The following is a 19,742-nucleotide window of genomic DNA, read 5'->3' as shown; positions in this document are numbered from 1 at the left end:
GGACCCCTCACACCTTAAATGCACGCTCCCTAGTTTTAGGCACTTCAACTCTGGGAAAAAGATTGAGCATCAGCCCTATGTATGCATCTCATAAGTTTATAGACCTCTATCAAGTCTCCCCTCAACATCCAATGCTCCAGAGAAAACAAACCGAGTTTTTCTATCCTTTCCTTTTGGATCATACCCTCTAGTCCACGCAGCAACCTGGCAAACTTCTTATGCACCCTCTTCAAAGCCTCTACACCCTTCCTGTAATGTATGTAAAGCTGCAACATGAGATCCTGACTCTTGTACTCAATTTCCCGACCAATAAAGGCAAGCGCACTATACACCTTCACAACCCTTTATACATGCATGGCCACTTTCAGGGAGCAATGAACTTGAATAACAAGATCCCTCTGTACATCAATGCTGTTCAGGGTCCAGCCATTAACTACACAGGTCCTGGAACTATCTAATAACATTGTGCATGTATTGACACCATATGGACTGGACCAATTCAAGTTGACAGTTCACCACCACCTTATTAAGTAATGCTCACTGAAGAGAGTTCTGGCTTTAATATTGTGGCATGGCCAAAAGCCCAAGTGGAGAGGTTGCAATTCAGATACTTTGCAACCAACTTGCTGCATTGCCATTTACACTGTTCACCAACCACTGAAATACAATTTTTTCAACTATCAATGATTAAGCCATTCTTATCAATAGTCTGAAATAGGTCAATTGTTTACTTGTTATTTTTGCTATGTACCTTGTGCGCAATTTACTCACTCCCATATAACGACTTCAATAACGGTTATACAAAAGTTCAAGTAAGGCAACTCATAGGTTGTGAAACTATTAGGGAAAAGGCTGAAATACATAACAACAATATAAACATGCTGTCTTCTCTCCCTCTATCAAATAGTTATCCTGACTAGGCTGTGTTACAAGCTGCAAATTGGCAGCTGCGATGTCAATGGCACTGGAATTGGCAGCAACTATGACCATCATTGTGCTGCTTAAATATGACAGAATCATTTGTTTATCTGGAATTCAATACAAGTAGCAAAAGCAGATAATTTGGAAAGCAGACTTTGTAGAGATAGACGTATTGAATACTTTTAGTGAAACGTATTTCTGGTCAAATGTACACTTCTGTGAAACAGGTGGTGTTCAACTTCAAACTTTCATGAGAAGGAACAGACGCTAACTATTAGAGTTGGTCGCACCTCATCAAAATCTAAAATACAGCTGCCAGTTAGCATGTTAGTAGTCGTTCAAAAGACAAAATGTTTGTAAGAACTTAAACCTACCTTTCTGGGATCTAATAATAAATGACTGCATGATGCCATTCACTAGGCGACAATAACCATCTATTAAGTCTGCCATGTTCTCTGCAATGTTCAGTGATGGAGTTGTTATTGTCAAGGGCTGAAAATAAGAACGTAACATTATTGACATAACTTGTCCCAGCTGTCAGTTCTCATCAGGGCATTTAGTCTCATTCTAGACAAGATATCCAGTGTCAAGACCAGAATACATCATCGCAAACAGCAAGTCAGGTGAGACCTGTCCAACTGGAGTGTGTGCTTTGTGTATACTACTCATTGACAACTCAGGTTCAGTGGTGTAACAAATGGCAAGTATAACATAAAAACTAATTTTCAGGCTTATTTTACGATGCAAATAAATTATAAAAAGAAATTCAATAGAAAAAGAAATCTCCAAGATCACTTTTGCCTATGCAAAAATATAGTAAAAATATGAATGAAGTCAATCTTGTGGACCTCGAATAAATTGTCCAGCAGATTACTGCATCAACTAGCTCTGGAAATCTGACAAGTTCTGCTGACACAGCATATGTATTTTACTTGCAGATGCTTGATGGAATACAAATTGGGCAAGCACTGAGGTGGTTTGACCTACAGATCTGAAATTATACCACAATGAATAAGAAACAGAAATCACAAAAAAAATGTTCAAGATGGTTGTCATTCTCAAAATTGGTGTTGGAGCTTACCTCTGCTGCTCCAGATACTTTTAACTGCAAAGTTCCTTTTCTGTCTTTGTCATCACTGTTTGAATACTGAATGGTCTGTACCTGGTTAAAATTAGCCAGGTGAGTTGGCTGTAAAAGGAGAAAAATGTTCTTTTTTTAAAAAAGATCGGAAGATTAATAAAAGACTTAGCTGTAGTGTGTCCTTTCACCTGAACCAAAAAAAATGTCAAAGCTTTCATATCATCCTTTTTGGGATAAATTTATCAGGTTTTTAAAAAGCTGGAATAGCAAATGTAGGCAGCTTTCAAATATGATGAGAAGACAAGCTTTTGAGAGTCAGGTGGTGAGTTACTCGCTGCAATATTCCCAGCCTCTGCCCTGCTTCCATAGCCACTACAGAGGAGCTTGGAGTGGGACAGGAAAGATCCAACTGTCGTGGTCTATGTGGGTACCAACGATTTCGGTAGTAACAGGAAAGAGGTTCTGCTCAGAGAATATGAGCAGCTAGGGGCTAAATTAAAACTTAGAACCAAACATGAAACATTCTCTAGATTACTACCTGAGCCACGGGGTAACTTGCACAGAGTCAATAGATTAAAGAGATAAAGATATGGCCCAAAGACCTGTGTCGGAGAAACTGGTTTGAATTCATGGAACATTGGCACTAGTACTGGGGAAGGACGGAGCTGGACCAACAGGACAAGCTCCACCTGAATCATGCTAGGTCAGTCAATGCAGGACCGAAGGTAAATAAACTTAAATGAACACAGCAGGCACAACAAGGCAAATGAGCTTACAGCACAGATTGAAACTGATGTGGCAAGAAGAGGATCAGAGCTGGGAACTAAACATTCAAGCATATCTGTCCAATTGAAAGGACAGGCACATGGGCAGGTTGCCTTGTTTAGTAAATGAAATTGAATCAAAAAACAAAAGATAAAAGACCCTAATGGGAGTTACGTGAAGGCCTCCTAGCAGTAATTAGGATGTGGGGCAGAAATTAAATCAGAAGAGAGAAAAGGCAAGTAAGAAAGAACTTACTACAATAATCATGGGGGACTCCCATATGAAGGTGTACTGGGAAATTCAGGTAGGTAGAGGATCCAGAGAAAAAGAATTTGTGGAATATATATGAGATGGTTTTTTTGGAACAGTTTGTGATACAGCCCACCGGGGAACAGACAATCCTGTGTTTTATGATGTGTAATAAGGCAGATTTAATTAGGGAGTTTCAGGTGAAAGAACCTGCAAAGGGACATTGGCCATAATATGATCAAATTCAGGATAAATTAGGAGAGGGAGAAGATGGAATTAGATGTATCAGTATTACAACCGAGTGAAAGTAATCCTAAAGACATCAGAAAGGAGATGGCCAGAGTTGATTGGAAGGGGACCCTAGTAGAGAAGACAGTGGAGTAGGGATGGCAGGACTTCCTGTGAGTAACTCAGGAGACACAGTGGAAATTAATCCCAAACATGAAGAAACATACTAAGGAGAGGACGAAGCAACTATGAGTAACTATGGAACTCAAAGGCAGTATATAAAAGCGAAAGAAAAAGCATACAGTGCTGAAAACTAGTAGGAAACTAGAAGAGGATTGGGACACCTTTAAAAACCAACAGAGGATCCTTAAAAAAGAAATCTAGGGGAGAAGATGAAATGAGGCTAACTAGCAAGTAATATAAAAGAAGACTGCAAGAATTTTTTTTAAGTTACGTATGAAAGATAGGAAAGAGGCAAGAGTGACTGCAGCAAATTGAGGCTGAAGTAGTAATAATGAGGAACAAAGAAATGACAGAGGAACTGAATGGGTATTTTGCATCAGTCTTCATGGTGCATAATACCAGAAGCATGCCAGAACATCAGAGTTGGGGGAAGAGGCGAGTCTAGTGGCTACAGTAAGGAGAATGTGCTGGGGAAGCTGAAAGATGTTTGAAGGTGGCTGCATCACCCAAACTAGATAGACTACACCCAGAGTTCTGAAGAAGATAGCTGAGGAGTTTGTAGAGACATTGGTGATGATCCTTCAGGAATCAGTGGAGTCAGGAGAGACCTAAAGAACTGGAAAATGGCCTGTTTGAGAATGGTGGGAGGCAGATGACAGGGAACTGACCTAACATCAGTAGCTGATAAGATTTTAGAGTCAATTAAAGATAAGATTGCAGAGTACTTGAGACTGCGTGGTAAAACAGGGCTGAGTTAGCACAGTTTGGTCAAGGGCAGGTCACACCTGACAGTCTGTTACAATTCTGAGGGTGTAATAAAAGAGCTAGACAAAGGACAGCCAGCCGATGTGACCTATTTGGATTTTCAGAAGGCCTTTGACAAGGTGCTGCACAGAAGGCTGCTAAATAAAATAACAGCCCATGGAGTTGAGGCAAAGAATTGGCAGGGACAGAGGACTGGCTGACTGGCAGAAGGCACAGAGTGGGGATAAAGAGTTATTTTTCAGGATGGCAGCCAGTGACTAGTGGAGTTCTGCAGGGGTCAGTTTGGGGCCACAACTATTCACATCATATGTTAACGATCTGGATGAAGGAACTGAGGATACTGTTGCTAAATTTGCAGAAGACACAAAGATGGAGGGACAGGTAGTTGAGAAAGTGGGGAGGCTACAAAAGTGCTTGGGCAGGTTAGGAAAGTGGGCAAAGAAGTGGCAGATGGAATACAATATTGGAAAATGTGAGGTTACATACTTTGGTGGGATGAAGAGAGAAGCAGGTTACTTTCTAAATGGGGAAAGGCTTCCAAAATCTGAAGTACAAAGTGACACAAGAGTCTCTTAAGCTTAACATGCAGGTTCAGGTGGCAGTTAGAAAGGCAAGCGCAATGTTAACATTCATTTCAAAAGGGCTAAAATACAAAGCAGGTAACGGGCATAATGCTGGCAAATGGGACGAGGTCAGATTGGGATGTCTGGATGGTGTGGACAAGTTGGACCAAAGGGCTGTTTCCATGCTGTATGAGTCTATGGCCCGATGACTCTAAATACCGCCGAGGCTATCTAAGGCTCTGGTCAGACCACATTCAGAATACTGCAAGCAGTTTTGAGCCCCATATCTAAGGAAGGATGTGCCGACACACTTTGACTACCAGTTATGTGGAAATAGGCTGGAGGAATGATTTCTTCACTCTGGATAAAGAATTCTAGCCTGAGATAAACTCTGGACAGTCAGAGATCAGTAGATCTGGACAGAGGTAATGCAACATTAGATAAAGTAGGAGCAAATTACCGCAGATACTGGAATCTGTACTGAAAACAAGCAAACGCTAGAGATCACAGCGGGACAGGGAGTATTCCTCGAGAGCAGCAAGCTAATGTCTCGAATCTGGATGACTCTTCATCAGAGTTGAAGTAAAGTGTGCAGGAGCATCATTTATGCAATAGTTTTGGGGGTGGAGAGTTGGAGTCCTTGGGGAGAAAGGAAGTTGATAGCACAGATTAAGTGACTTGAATGTAAGAATGGCAGAATAATGATGTGTCTAACTGCCAGATGCAAAGAGCAAACTGTCCCATTGTAGTGCGGGGGAGGGGAGAAATGACATGGTGATAGGGAATGTAACAAGCAAAGCTAAAAGAAAGGGAAGGAACGGGTTCACAGTTTGAAGGTGTTCAACTCAATATTAAGTCCAGAAGGTTGTAAAGTGCCTCGAGTCTAAAGATGAGATGTTGCTCTGCCAGTTTTCGCTGTGATTTGCTGGAGCATTACAGCATGCCAAGGACAGACAAGTGGGCATGTCAGCAGGATGCTGTGCTAAAATGATTAGCTACGGGAAGGTTGAGGACATGATAAGGATTTGAATATGTGTTGTGCCAGCTGAACAAATAGCGTGGGCCTTTTCTGTGGTCAGTTAATTCCTAATGATGGTGTGACAAGATTCTTAAATGGGTATTATTTAACCAATTAACAACCTCACTTGGCTCCCAAGTAGTTTCGCCACTCAACATTATCCCTGCCCTGGCACAGGTCTAACAAGGGCAAGAGATCCACTGGATTTAAGAAGCACTACCAACTTCAAATTCAACAGTGAAGGAGAATTAAGTCCAGCCTTTTATTTAAAACTGGGCAGCCATAGTAAATGACACAGTTTGCAACCTAAACTTCAATTATCTTACAATAGATGACAGTTTTATTCAATAAACAGTTGAAAAAGCAACCTTAAAACATGGTAGGCAATGCACTGCAGTAAAAATGTATGCAAAGAAATCATGGTCACAGCCTTACAAGAAGAACAATTTCATTTCAATAAATTACAGTGGTACTTTTCTCCATTTCAGGGAACTTACAAACGAAAAGAAGATACTATCTAATATGTGCTGGAGTGCATCCGAATACAACTTATTAGCTTTGGTAACTGGTTAAGGTATTCTTCTTGCAGTGAGTTTATTGCACAAACAGCCAGTCATCTTATTATCAACAGGTGAGGGTCAAGGACAGGGATCTCCCTGACTGGAAACAACAGGTTAAAAGGTTTAAGTGCACTTTCATAAGAAGCTAACAAGGAATTAAATTCACTTCCTAAAAACGATATAACATCACACTGCTGCAACTAGCACTGTAATTAAAATTGACCAGTCTTTTACTAAACAGCAGAGCTGGGGGAAATCAGTGCACGTCGTGGTGAAAGAATCTAAACCTCTCTTCTTAAAGAAATTCCTTCAAGTTGAACAAGAAAACAGATCAGTTAGTTTGGGAAACTTGGTCAGCATGGACCAGGGGACCAAGGGATCTGTTTCAATGGCTGTATGACTCAATGAAGTGTCATCCACCTGAAACATTAACTCTGTTTTCCTTGTTAACAGATACTGCTTGTCCTATTGAGTTACTCCAGTTTTTTATTTTCTCAATTCAAATTTCCAGCATCTGCAGAATTCTGCTTTTGTATTTGAGTTGCTTTAATCTGGGCAGTTGTATTACAGCAACATTTTTTGTAACCATAAATAAAATGACCCACAAGGTGGCACTCCAAACAAGTATCACAGCTGTGCGTCACTCAGATAGCAAGAACTGCTGATGCTGGATTCAGAGATAACAAGTGTGGAGCTGGAGGAAAAGAGCAGGTCAGGCGGCAGAGGAGCAGGAAAGCTGACTCCGAGCTAAAACATCAGCTTTCCTGCTTCTCCGATGCTGCCTGACCTGCTCTGTTCCTCCAGCTCCGTGCTGTGTTATCTCTCAGAGTTGTGTGGTTGCATTTGGAATTGCAGTTGTTGCTATAAATAAGCTGTTGACATGAGCAATACTACCTGTGATTTCTGAATAACACTATTAGTGCAGTAAACATACAGACACAATGAAATTTATAGAACAGGAGGCGGCTATTCATTCCATCATGTCCACAGTGGTCAACAAAGATCTGACCAATTGACCCAGCTCTTGGCCAAAGCCCTGAAGGCTACAGCAACATAAATAAATATCTGAATACTGTTTTAATGTTTACAACGGTTTCTGACTCAACCAGCCTTCCAGGCAGTGAGTTTCCGACTTTCTCCACCTCATGAATCACAGAATCATACAGTGCAGAAAAGGCCCTTTGGCCTATCGAGAAGCACCAGACTTTTAACCTAATCCCACGTACCAGCACTTGATCCACAGCCTTGAACATTACGGCATGCCAAGTACTCATCCAGGTATTTCTTAAAGGATGTGAGGCAATTCACCTCCACCATCCTCTCAGGTACCACATTCCATGCTATCACACCCTCCGAGTAAGAGGATTTCTCCTCACATCCATCCTAAACCACCTGCTCCTCACCTTGAACCTGTGTTCCCTCACGACTGACCCTTCAACTAAGTGGAACAGCTGCTCCTTATCTACTCTATCCATGAGCCTCATAATCTTGCAATCTTTAATTGGATCCCCCTCAGTTTTTTCTGACCCAAAGAAAACAATCTAGGCCATCCAACCTTTCATTGTAACATAAATTTTCCAGCCCAGGAAGCATCCTGGTGAATTTGCTCTGCACCCCTGAAGTACCCTTCCACAACTGCACACAATTCTCTAGCTGTGGTCTTACTAAAGTTCTGTACAACTCCAACTGGGCTTCCCTGGTTTTGTAATCAATGCTAAAGGCAAGTGTCTCGTGTTTTTTTCACCACAATCAGAGAGCTATGGGCAAACACACCTTTTGAATGATTAAAATTCTCCTCAACTCTCCACTTAGCCTTCTACCATTTGTCTTAAATCTACAGCCCCTGATGATTTACTCTCACTACAATTACGGGGTCAGTCCATTCCCACACTGGCTGAAGCTATTGCGAGGGACTCTCCTTCTCAACCTCTTGAATCACCTGATGAGTGGCAAAGCCACCATAAAGGATTTCCCTGATGTGTGGTGATGCATTGGTTAAACTACTACCACTCAACTCTCCTAATGAGAGAACAGCACTCTGGTCAGGTAGGACAACAGCGAGTTTGTCCGTATTTGCTGGAATAAGTGCCTTCCTATCTACCCTACTCCTTTTAAATTTCACTCCAAGGGAAACACAGCTCAGACCCTCCAGCTAAGAGGAGCTTACAGGAAATATTCAGGCCTTATACACAAAGTGACCACAGCAAACATCTGTACAACGAAGTAGTGGACTATAAATGGGAACAATTTTTTAAAAATGCTTTAAGCATTATACTTATTGAATCAAATTATGACAAAATAGGATACAGAGGGGACTATGGTATTGACTCTCATGAAGTGATATTTTCTGTATTGCACTGGTTAATGTGACAGAAATATTATTTCGGTCAGAAGCTTTGGTATATGATTTTGCCCACATGGGAAGAATTGACTCAAGTTGCAGAAATTAAGAAAATGAAGAATTTAAAGCTTGGATGCATTAGATCCAGAACTATAATGCTCAGGTTACTGCTGGCTAGTACTAACTCAAGTTACCCCATCCAGAAAACTGACCACATTTCCAGCTCGTCATGTCCCGTATTCGCTGATGCCTTATGAATGAGTGCAGTGTATGTGTGCATGGGAGAACAGGGCAGGGTTAAGCGGGAAATAGTCATCATAAAGAGCACAGAATTTCAGATGCACAGGTACAATGCATTAATTCATTATTAATGTCCTGCAAATGCAATTACCAATTCCCTCTATGCGTCATGTGGCACTGTGGTGGTGTTCCTACCTGTGGGCCAGTAGGTCTAGGTCCCACCTGCCACAGAGGAATGTCATAACTTGTTTGAATAGGTCAATTAGAAGTAGAATTACACCAAATTCAATCTATCACATCTCAAAAAGTTAATCAGTTAGTCTTCCTGTGATATAAAGGTTCTGTAACCAGCAGCAGAATAAAAGCACTGAACATTCTGTTTCTTTGGTGTAGACTTGTTTCAACACATATGTTATGAAAATTGATTAAATTCTCTACATCCTTTAGGCCCCACTGATGGTGATCCTGTTAATAATCATTTAAAATAGTGCTTGATTATGCTAATTCATGGGAGATTTTATATTTGGTCTTCGGCAAATAAGTTTGAGTGGAAACCTGGGTGTTACTTTAATTTGGCAAAGCTGAGTGAATTAAAGGATTCAAGTGCATTAAAGAGACATTTTGCTGACCACACATCAAACAGAATCACCTAGCCCTGGCAGATTAAAGCAGTTTGGAAAGGTGATGTTGTCCAGAGCACACCACCAGATGGAACAGTCACAAAAATAGAACGTTTCTGTTACTTGCAAACTTTGGAATTAAGTAACTGGTGTAGTTGATTGGCAGGTTAGGTTAGAAGATACATGCTTGCAATAGGTAACTGAAACTAAGTATAAAAACGTGTGAAGATTGGCTGCGGTCCTGACTTTCAACAACTAGCCTTTTGGAAAACAACCCTTATACTTAGGTCCATGTTGTTCGTATATATCAGTACAAGCCTTCGAACAAGTCTGTCATGTAGCACTTTATCAAACAACGTTTGAAAGTGCAAATACATGTCAACTGCATTTCTTTTTTTTAAGATCATAGATCATAGAATCCCCAGAGCGTGGAAACAGGCCCTTCGGCCTGACAAGTTCACACCAACCCACGGAGCATCCACCCAAACCCACCCCCCTACAACCCACCCAATCCACATATCCCGCAACATTATGGGCAATTCAGCATGGCCAATCCACCTAGCCTGCACATCTTTGGACCGTGGGAGGACACCGGAGGAAACTCACGTAGACACAGGGAGAATTTGCTAACTCTAAACAGACAGTCGCCTGGGGGTGGAACCGAAGCCAGGACCCTGGCGCCGTGAGGCAGCAGCTCTACCCACTGAGCCGCAATGCCGACATGCTGAACAAATGTCATTATACTGACACAGTGTATTAAGTGGCTGCATTAACTGACACCAGCGTATGAACACTATGCACCATTTAAATTTGCACACCTACACATACGTGGGTTTGGGTTTAAACAAGATGTGGCTGTGAATCGCTTGTGTGGCTGGAGAGGGTTTGGTGGGAATGGGTCCCGGAGAGATGTGCGGTGGGGGAGGTTTTAGGGAGGTGTAGTAGTAACGTCAGTTGACTAGCAACTGACATGTTTAGACTAACGCTCTTGAAAAACTGTTTGAAGTGTCACAGTGGCAGCAGGCAGACCTTAAATTCATTTAATATATCTGAGAAAAGTCTCTAATTGTGACTATGAAACCATTGTCATCTGTGGTAAAACCCCATCTCATTCACAAACATCCTGTAGGGAAGGAAATCTGCCATCCTTACGTGTGACTCGAGACCACATCAATTCGTTCACTCTTAACTGCCCTCAGACATAGCCAAGCAAGCCATTCAATTCAGCTGGAATTAGAGATGGACAATAAAAATAAAGTCCTCTGTTTGTTAACTGTGAGAACCCATTCCAGTTTGTCAGATATTATTTGCCTTCATCAAAAGTGCCTGGCTGCCTCTCGATAAGACATTCCACTCCCGCACATCCCAGATGTCCAAGTTCTTTAAGGACCGCAACTTTCCCCCCACAGATCGAGAACGCCCTTGACCGCGTCTCCCATATTTCCCGCAACACATCCCTCACACCCCGCCCCCGCCACAACCGCCCCAAGAGGATCCCCCTCGTCCTCACACACCACCCTACCAACCTCCGGATACAACGCATCATCCTCCGACACTTCTGCCATTTACAATCCGACCCCACCACCCAAGACATTTTTCCATCCCCACCCCTGTCTGCTTTCCGGAGAGACCACTCTCTCCGTGACTCCCTTGTTCGCTCCACACTGCCCTCCAACCCCACCACACCCGGCACCTTCCCCTGCAACCGCAGGAAATGCTACACTTGTCCCCACACCTCCTCCCTCACCCCTATCCCAGGCCCCAAGATGACATTCCACATTAAGCAGAGGTTCACCTGCACATCTGCCAATGTGGTATACTGCATCCACTGTACCCGGTGCGGCTTCCTCTACATTGGGGAAACCAAGCGGAGGCTTGGGGACCGCTTTGCAGAACACCTCCGCTCAGTTCGCAACAAACAACTGCACCTCCCAGTCGCAAACCATTTCCACTCCCCCTCCCATTCTCTAGATGACATGTCCATCATGGGCCTCCTGCACTGCCACAATGATGCCACCCGAAGGTTGCAGGAACAGCAACTCATATTCCGCCTGGGAACCCTGCAGCCATATGGTATCAATGTGGACTTCACCAGTTTCAAAATCTCCCCTTCCCCTACTGCATCCCTAAACCAGCCTAGTTCATCCCCTCCCCCCACTGCACCACACAACCAGCCCACCTCTTCCCCCCCACCCACTGCATCCCAAAACCAGTCCAACCTGTCTCTGCCTCCCTAACCGGTTCTTCCTCTCACCCATCCCTTCCTCCCACCCCAAGCCGCACCCCCAGCTACCTACTAACCTCATCCCACCTCCTTGACCTGTCCGTCTTCCCTGGACTGACCTATCCCCTCCCTACCTCCCCACCTATACTCTCTCCACCTATCTTCTTTACTCTCCATCTTCGGTCCGCCTCCCCCTCTCTCCCTATTTATTCCAGTTCCCTCTCCCCATCCCCCTCTCTGATGAAGGGTCTAGGCCCGAAACGTCAGCTTTTGTGCTCCTGAGATGCTGCTTGGCCTGCCGTGTTCATCCAGCCTCACATTTTATTATCTTGGAATTCTCCAGCATCTGCAGTTCCCATTATCTCTGGCTGCCATTTCCATGTTTTTTAAGGTAAATATTAACTTTAAATATTGCAATTTCATTTTGCTGAGGGGATAGCTAAAAATGTTTATAGATTATTTTGGTGAGATAAATGCTGCAAAATTACATACCATAGAGCCTTTGTCTGTAAGATAACTGATACCTTCTTCAGGTCCAATTGCTAACTCCACTGAAATTATCCAGCTTGACTGTTAAGATTGAAAATAAACATGAAACACAGGAATTGAAGAATGCAATCAATTTTGCTTTAAACTGTACACGTACGAATGAATTAAACGCTTTAAATACAAAATAAACCATACATGCTGAAAAATATTGAACAATTGTAATGGCAGCCATCTACTCTAACTTTATTGAAATTTCATGTCAAGTTAGAAGTGTGGGACAAATTTTCAAAATAGAATTTATTTTACCAATGAACTCGCCAATCCTTCTTTATCCATATCTACATTGTTCTAACACTTAGAAATAAACTGTTCCGTTATTTTAAAATCTGGAGAAATGGTATTTAACAGAAGGGACTGCTACTTTAAAATTTAATGAAAAGCATTAAAAGATGTTCACTGTAACTGATCTCCATGACCTAACTATATGCTTCACTCAAACTCATTGTTCATTATTATTATAAATATTTCTTGCAATAATCTCATCCTAAATGCTCTAGGGCTACTGTGCTATAACTACATGCAAGGAAGGTGTCAGTGAAATTTTAAGAGAGAAATATCAAGCAGGCAATAAATTTTGATCAGTGCCATGCCTACTAGTAACAAATCAAAATAGCAGTCTTTTATTTACGTCAGAAATTTAGACACATATCTTTCCTTTTAAATCTTGTTCGGTCTACAATTTTGCCCAATTATGACATTTGTGTATCAGATGTTTTCACTGATGAATTCCATTTTCCAGAGAAGATTTCTATAGTCCAGTTTTCAAATGAAGAGGCTTACAGTATTGCCAAGATTAGTATTAAGATTGAGAGAGACTTGGAAACCAGGAAGAACTGAGCAAAAAAATTGTATTAATCAGCAAGAAACATAAAAAAGCAGATATTAAGGGGTTCTGCAAGTTTGTGGGAAGAACGAACATGGCATAGTAAATGTAGATCCCTCAGAGTCAGAGAGAAAGAATTCTAATGGGGAAGAAAGAAATTATCTAGATATTAAACAAACATACTGTGCCTGTCTTCACAACAGACAACAAAAAAAAAATCAGGTGTAGAGGTCCTAACAAGAGTTAGCAACTTAAACACTAATAGATAGGGTACTGCAGAAAATAGAATCCCTACTGTGTGGAAACAGGCCCTCTGGCCCAACAAGTCCATACCGAACCACAGAGCACCCTATCCAGACCCATCCCCCTATAACCTACCTAATCTACACCTCCCTGAACACTATGGGCAATTTAGCATGGCCAATCCATCTAACTTGCACATCTTTGGACTATGGGAGGTAACCAGAGCACCCAGAGGAAACCCATGCAGACAAGGGGTGAATATGCAGACTCCACACAGACAGTCGTCCGAGACTGGAATTGAACATGGGACCCTGGCGCTGTGAGGCAGCAGTGCTAACCACTGTGCCACCGTGCCGCCCCAATATGCTGCAGGGAAACTGAATACAGTTAATGCCATGATCATAGTGAATGGTGGAGGAAGCTAAATAACCTATTCCTGTTCCTATTTTCCACATATAGATTATTTTTGCTTTCAAACAGACACTGAAGAAGTGAGGTCCAGAGGAAGTTACAAATACTGAAGTTGCTGGAAAAGCTCAGCAGGGCTGGCAGCATCAATGGAGAGAAAGAGAGTTGGCATTTCAGGTCGACTGACCCTTCCTAGAACTGACAGTTCTGAGGAAATGTGATGGAAGAAAATTGATCAATTATTCACTGTTGAAGAAGGCTTGATGATGACCATGGAGACGGTGGAATTTATATGTACGGGAGACACAGGAATTTTTTAGACAAAGATTGTAGATTTAACAGTTCAACTTTTATTGAAGAATTATTGTCTCATTGTTTCACAAATAAGATTTAGTTTATGCACTTTGTAAGCTGCATCTTATTAACAGCATTCCACAATATATAGTTTGGGCAAATTAAGTTTATATACATGGAGCAGGCACTTTCTTCCTCACAACAAATTTGTGAAAGTGAAGAATTTACCCAAAATAGCACTAGCAAAAGCAGTATAAATACCATACACACATAAAGAATGAAAAATTTGAAGGTGAATACATATTTGGCAGTAAAATGCTGCCAAATCAGTCTTCTGCTATACTGGAAGTCTACATCTATACTTGCATGAGATAACAGAAAACAATTAATTTTAACAAGTTGGTCCTTTTTGACAAACTGTCAAAGCATCATTGTAAAAACTTACCCCAAGGGCACACTTGAAGCACTCCTTGTCAAATCTGTAAACTGGAGACAGAATCTCAAAGAATTTCAGAACACTTTGCTCTTCATTCAAATTAGCAAACTGTCGAAAAGATTGTTGTATCAATTTCCTCAGTGTTTTGGCCTAAAATAGAAATTAGAAATCGTTAAGATTGATAGGAAAAATCTAGGTTTAATTTGTCCAGCTCAAATGCTTAGCTACTTACATAGTTTTTTATTTAAAAATTTTATTGCCATCATTTACGCTATATTATCATGAGAAAGGAATTTCAGCTAATGATGAAATCATAGCTACTATTTGGTCCTATTACTGCAGTTCATTTAATGGTACTGGCAACTTGACCTGTACCTTCAACCATGTCATTAAAACATGAAAACAGGAGCAGGGGTAGGACATCAGCCTTTCGAGCCCGTTCCAAGATTCAATATGATTATGGCTGATCATGAAACTCAGTTTACTCTTTCCGCTTTCTCTCCATTTCTTTTGATCTCTTTAGCTCTTATAGATTATATCTAACTCTTTCTTGAAACTCCTTCTTGGAAGGGCCTCGTGGGTCAGTGGTTAGCATTGTGCCTCACAGAGCCAGGGACCCGGGTTAAACACAGCTCAGGTGGCTGTTAAGTTTGCATAATTCTCCCTCTGTCTGCGGTGTGTAAACTGTGTGGACTGGCTGTGCTAAATTGCCCATCGTGTCGAGGGATGTGTAGGTGAGGTGGATTAGCCGCGTGGGTTGCAGGGACAGGGTTGGGGTGGGGCTAAGTCTAAATGGGATGCTCTTCAGAGTTTGTGTGAACTTGTTGGCTGAATGGCCTGTTTCTACACTGCAGGGATTCTATGAAAACGTTCAATTTTTGGCTCAACTGCTTCCTATGGCACAGAATTCTACAGGCTCACAACTCTCTATGTGAAATTTCTCCTCATCTCAGTCCTAAATAGCCAACCTCATATTCTTAGACTGACCCCTTGGTACTGGATTCCTGGTCACTGGAGACATCCATCCTGCATTTCTCCTGTCTGGTTCAAATTTTACAGGTTTATCCAAGATGACTCCCTCATTCTCCTGAACTCCAGCAAATATAATCCTAGCCGATTCAACTTCTCTTCAAACATCAGTCCTTCCATCCAATGAATTGGCTTGGTAAACATTCATTGTACACCCTACATATCTAGAACATACTTCCTCAGATATGGAGACCAAAACTGTGCATAATATTCCAGGAGTGATCTCACCAAGGCACTGCATAACTGCAGAAAGACATCCCTACCCCAATACTCAAATTCTCTTGCTATGAAGATCAACACATCATTTACTTCACTGTCTGCTCCACCTGCATGCTTTCTTCCAGTTTCTGGCATACAAGGACACCCAGATCATGGTACACCACCCCCTTTCCTAATCTATCGCCATTTAGATCATAATCTGCTTGCCTATTTGTGTTACCAAAGTGCTTAATCTCACGTTTACCCATACTATACTTCATCAGCCATGCATTTACTCATTCACTCAAGTTGTTCAAATCATGCTGAAGCATTTCTGCATCCTCCTCAAAGTTCATGTTCCCAACCAGCATTGTGTTATCTCCATGTCTGAAGATATTTACTTCCCTCATCTAAGTCATTGGTATGTTGTTAATAGCTGGGGTCCAAGCATTGCTTCCTGCAATGCCTCACTCATCACAGCCTAACACTCAGAAAAAGACCTGCTTTTCCCACTCTTTGTTTCCTGTCTACCAACCAGTTTTCAATCCATGTCAGCACACAACTTCCGATCTCATGCACTTTAACTTCACAGGATAACTTCTTCTGTGGGACCCTACTGAAAGCACCCTGGAAGTCCAAGTAAACCAAATCCATTGGCTTGCCCTTACCAACTGTACTACTTACATCTTTGAAAAATTCTAGTAGATTTATCAAATATGATTACCTCCTCAAAAAAAATCCATGCTCATTCTGACCATTCTGGTCACTGTTTTCCAGATGCTGTGCTATTACATCTTTTATAATGGACTTCAGCCTTTTCCCTACTATTGATGTCAGGCTAACTGGTCTTTCATTTCCTGTTTTCTTTCTACATCATTACTCAAATACTGGTGTTGCATCAGCTACCCTCCAATGAATAGGAACTGATATAAAGACTATACAATCTTAGAGGATGACCACTAATACATTTGCTATTTCTGAACTCACTCCCTTACTTACACTGGGAGGCAGATTACCGGGCCCTTGGAATTTAACTGCCTTTAATAATATCAATTTCGAACACTATTTCCCTACTAACATTGACTTCCTTTAGTTCTTCCTTCTCACCAGACCCTGTGGTACCAAAATTTTTGCAATGTATTATTAGTTAGTGTCCTCCTTTGTGAAGGAAGAACAAAGGTCTGTATTTAATTATGTTTACAAGGTTTATCTGTCATCTCTTTGTTCCTCACTATAAACTCTCTGATTCTGTTTGTAAGGAATCTACATTTGTTTTCACTGAACCTTTCTCTTCGTATACCTACAGAAGCTTTACAATTAGTCTGTATGTTCCCTGCAAGTTTACTTTCGCACTCTATTCCTCTCTGCCACTTAATCAATTCCATTGTCCTTCTTTGTTGAATTCTCAGGTCTGCAGCCTTTTTGGCCAAATTGTATGCCCCTTTCCTGGACCTAATATTATCCCTACATTAGCTTCAGCCAGGCCACCTTTTCCTTTTTCTTTTTGCAACAGTCAAGAACGAACAATTGCTGCAGTTCCTCCTTGCGCTCATCAAGTGCTTTCCATTGCCTATCTATTATCATTCCTTTAAGTAACAATCTCCAATTTATCATAGCCAGCTCACTGCCATGCCACTGTAATTTCCTCTATTTTGAATTTGTTCAGATGTCTGTAAATTTACATAAAAATAGCCACCAAAAATATGTCAATTGTTTCTCATTAATAAAATTACTGGCATTTATTTACAATTATACACAAACATGAAAAAGACTATTTTAAAGTATGCCATGTCAACCAAACTGGAAGATGTTTAACATAAGAAATAGATAATTCACAAATTAATTGAAGAGTTGTACTAATAATAAATAATTTTAAATTATATTCAGAATCATATTTCAGCATAGTGATAAAATTATAACTGTTAATATGGAAGAAAAACCTGAAAACTACACAAGTGTGGAAGTACAAAGTAAATGGAGTTAGAACTCTGATTACAGAATATGAAAATGTTAACGAATTGCAAAGGACCTACAAAGGAAAATACAATCCTTACTCAAAAGAAAGCACCTCAAAGAAACTATCAGGACCCAAAACAAAAAACAGATAACATTTTTCAGGTATAGTACGCTTAATAAGCAATAAGAAACAAAGGAAAGTGGATCCCCTAATTAGAAAGCAAAACCAAAATGGATGAGTCAGGCATAGTGATGGTACCACTGAGAGGCAGTAAATAGCTTCACAGCCAGTAAATCTCTATCAAGAATTGAGAAGCAACGTAAACCTGGCATACCATCCCAGTGCAGCAATGAAGCAAAAATTTGCATCGTTCATTTAAGCAGTAAACCACAATGAGAGATTTCAGCAACTATACTTACCAAAAACTGACATTGACCCAAATAAGATTATACCATAGAGAAACAAAATGTTTTGGAGAAATTACACGTTGAATGCTGTTTCAGGGAGGAGACAGATGGTTTAGGGGGCAGGGGGGTGGGTCTACTCAAGACTTATTATCAAATGCGGGATGAAGGTAGGTAGGCAGGCAGGAGAATTGAAAAATGTATACACTACAGTGCAATACTCAGTTAAAGAACTAAGGCGGCACAAGGCCATAGATTTTAACACAAAAATTAATATTTTCAAAATAGAGATATTGTTGGACTGGCAATCAACGTAGACCAGCAAGCACAGGGCTGATGAATGAACAGGACATGCTGCAGATTCGTAAATGGACATCAGGACTTTCAATGAGCTATGAGAAGCTCGTCAGGAGAGTATTGAAATAGTTCAGTCTTAACATAGTAATATGGATGAGGGCTTTGCGAAGAGACAAATTGAGGCAAGGGCAGAAAGTGGCTATGTTATGGAGATGTAAGCGGACTGTCTTGATGTTGGAAAGGATATTGTATGAGAAGCTTCAGTTTAAGATCAATCAAGGGTGCAAACAATTTGCTTGAGTTTAGCCAGTGATTAGGAAGCGGGATTGCATCTAGAGAATAGAGAATTACTAGAGAATAAATTTTCAGATAGAAGCTAAAATAACTTTAGCCTTTCCATTGCTGAAAGGAATTTTGCCTCATCCAGGACTTGAGGTCGGCAAGCAGTCTCACAGTATAAATGCAATGAATAGAGGGGTTGACAGCAATGGTGATGAGGTAGCACTGGATGTTGTTGGTGGAGCAGGTATGTGTGGAACAGGATGATGCATTGTTCATCAGGTGGCAGCAAAAGGAAGCATGTAAATTAAAGTGGATGAGTACTTGGAGTCCTCCAGAAAGAAGCATGGGAACAGAAAAAGATTCTCAGGCAACAACTAGATATTGCAGAGTCACTTAGCTGGATAACAGAAAAGAATCATTTGAACAGAAGGTAAATAGATCTGGTTGGAAAAGCAGATATAGTATATTTCGTAGTCACGGCCACATAAACTGATATATATGACTTTGATCAGGGTAGTTTCAGCAGCGATAAAGAGGGAAGAAACCTGAAAAGGTTTAAATATTGAGGTGGGCAATAGATGGGCGGTGGGGAGGGGGGGGGGGCAACATCATGAAAGGGGAGGTTGGAAATGGTATGGTAATTTGCAAGGACAAAGGGGTCATGGACAGGGTAAAAGAATATCAGGAGATGATGATTTTAAGGGCAGTCATCAGATTGTTGGATTAGAATACCCTGATAGCTCCTGACAACTGGCCTATTGGAAAGGTTTTTATAAACGGCTTCTCTATTCAACATATGGTGGCAATATTGGTAATCTGATGGAATGGATGAAGAATTGACAAAAATACCCAATGACTGTGAATGGATTTGATTTGTTGGGATTATCACAGTAATGAAAGATTACAAGATTACAATGTCGTTGTCTATTTCTGTTCCACAGGCCTGTGGTGCGGATCACTGAAGCTCCATTCCAAGCTAGTTCCAAGTAACTTGTATCAGCTTTTCCATTTATTTCATTTAACAATTTATGCGATTTAACAATGTGATCCATTTTCAAGTGTTC

General features: G+C 41.1%; 1 protein-coding gene across 18 annotated transcripts in view; it reads right to left on the bottom strand.

The window, feature by feature from the left end:
* LOC125451742 (focal adhesion kinase 1) overlaps positions 1-19,742 on the bottom strand; it is a 481,699-nt gene that overhangs the window by 164,250 nt on the left and 297,707 nt on the right. For all 18 annotated transcript variants that reach the window (XM_059646207.1, XM_059646206.1, XM_059646200.1 and 15 more), the window contains 4 exons: positions 14,521-14,661; positions 12,251-12,328; positions 2,003-2,110; positions 1,296-1,413 (listed from right to left, as the gene is read on the bottom strand). In XM_059646207.1, coding sequence (XP_059502190.1) covers positions 1,296-1,413; positions 2,003-2,110; positions 12,251-12,328; positions 14,521-14,661 — 445 coding nt within the window. The remainder of the gene's footprint in view (positions 1-1,295; positions 1,414-2,002; positions 2,111-12,250; positions 12,329-14,520; positions 14,662-19,742) is intronic.

The sequence above is a fragment of the Stegostoma tigrinum genome, chromosome 5 (genome assembly GCF_030684315.1).
Source record: "Stegostoma tigrinum isolate sSteTig4 chromosome 5, sSteTig4.hap1, whole genome shotgun sequence".
NCBI classification, from domain to species: domain Eukaryota; kingdom Metazoa; phylum Chordata; class Chondrichthyes; order Orectolobiformes; family Stegostomatidae; genus Stegostoma; species Stegostoma tigrinum.
Note: the sequence above shows the minus strand (reverse complement) of the source record. Positions and strands in the feature narration are given on the sequence as shown.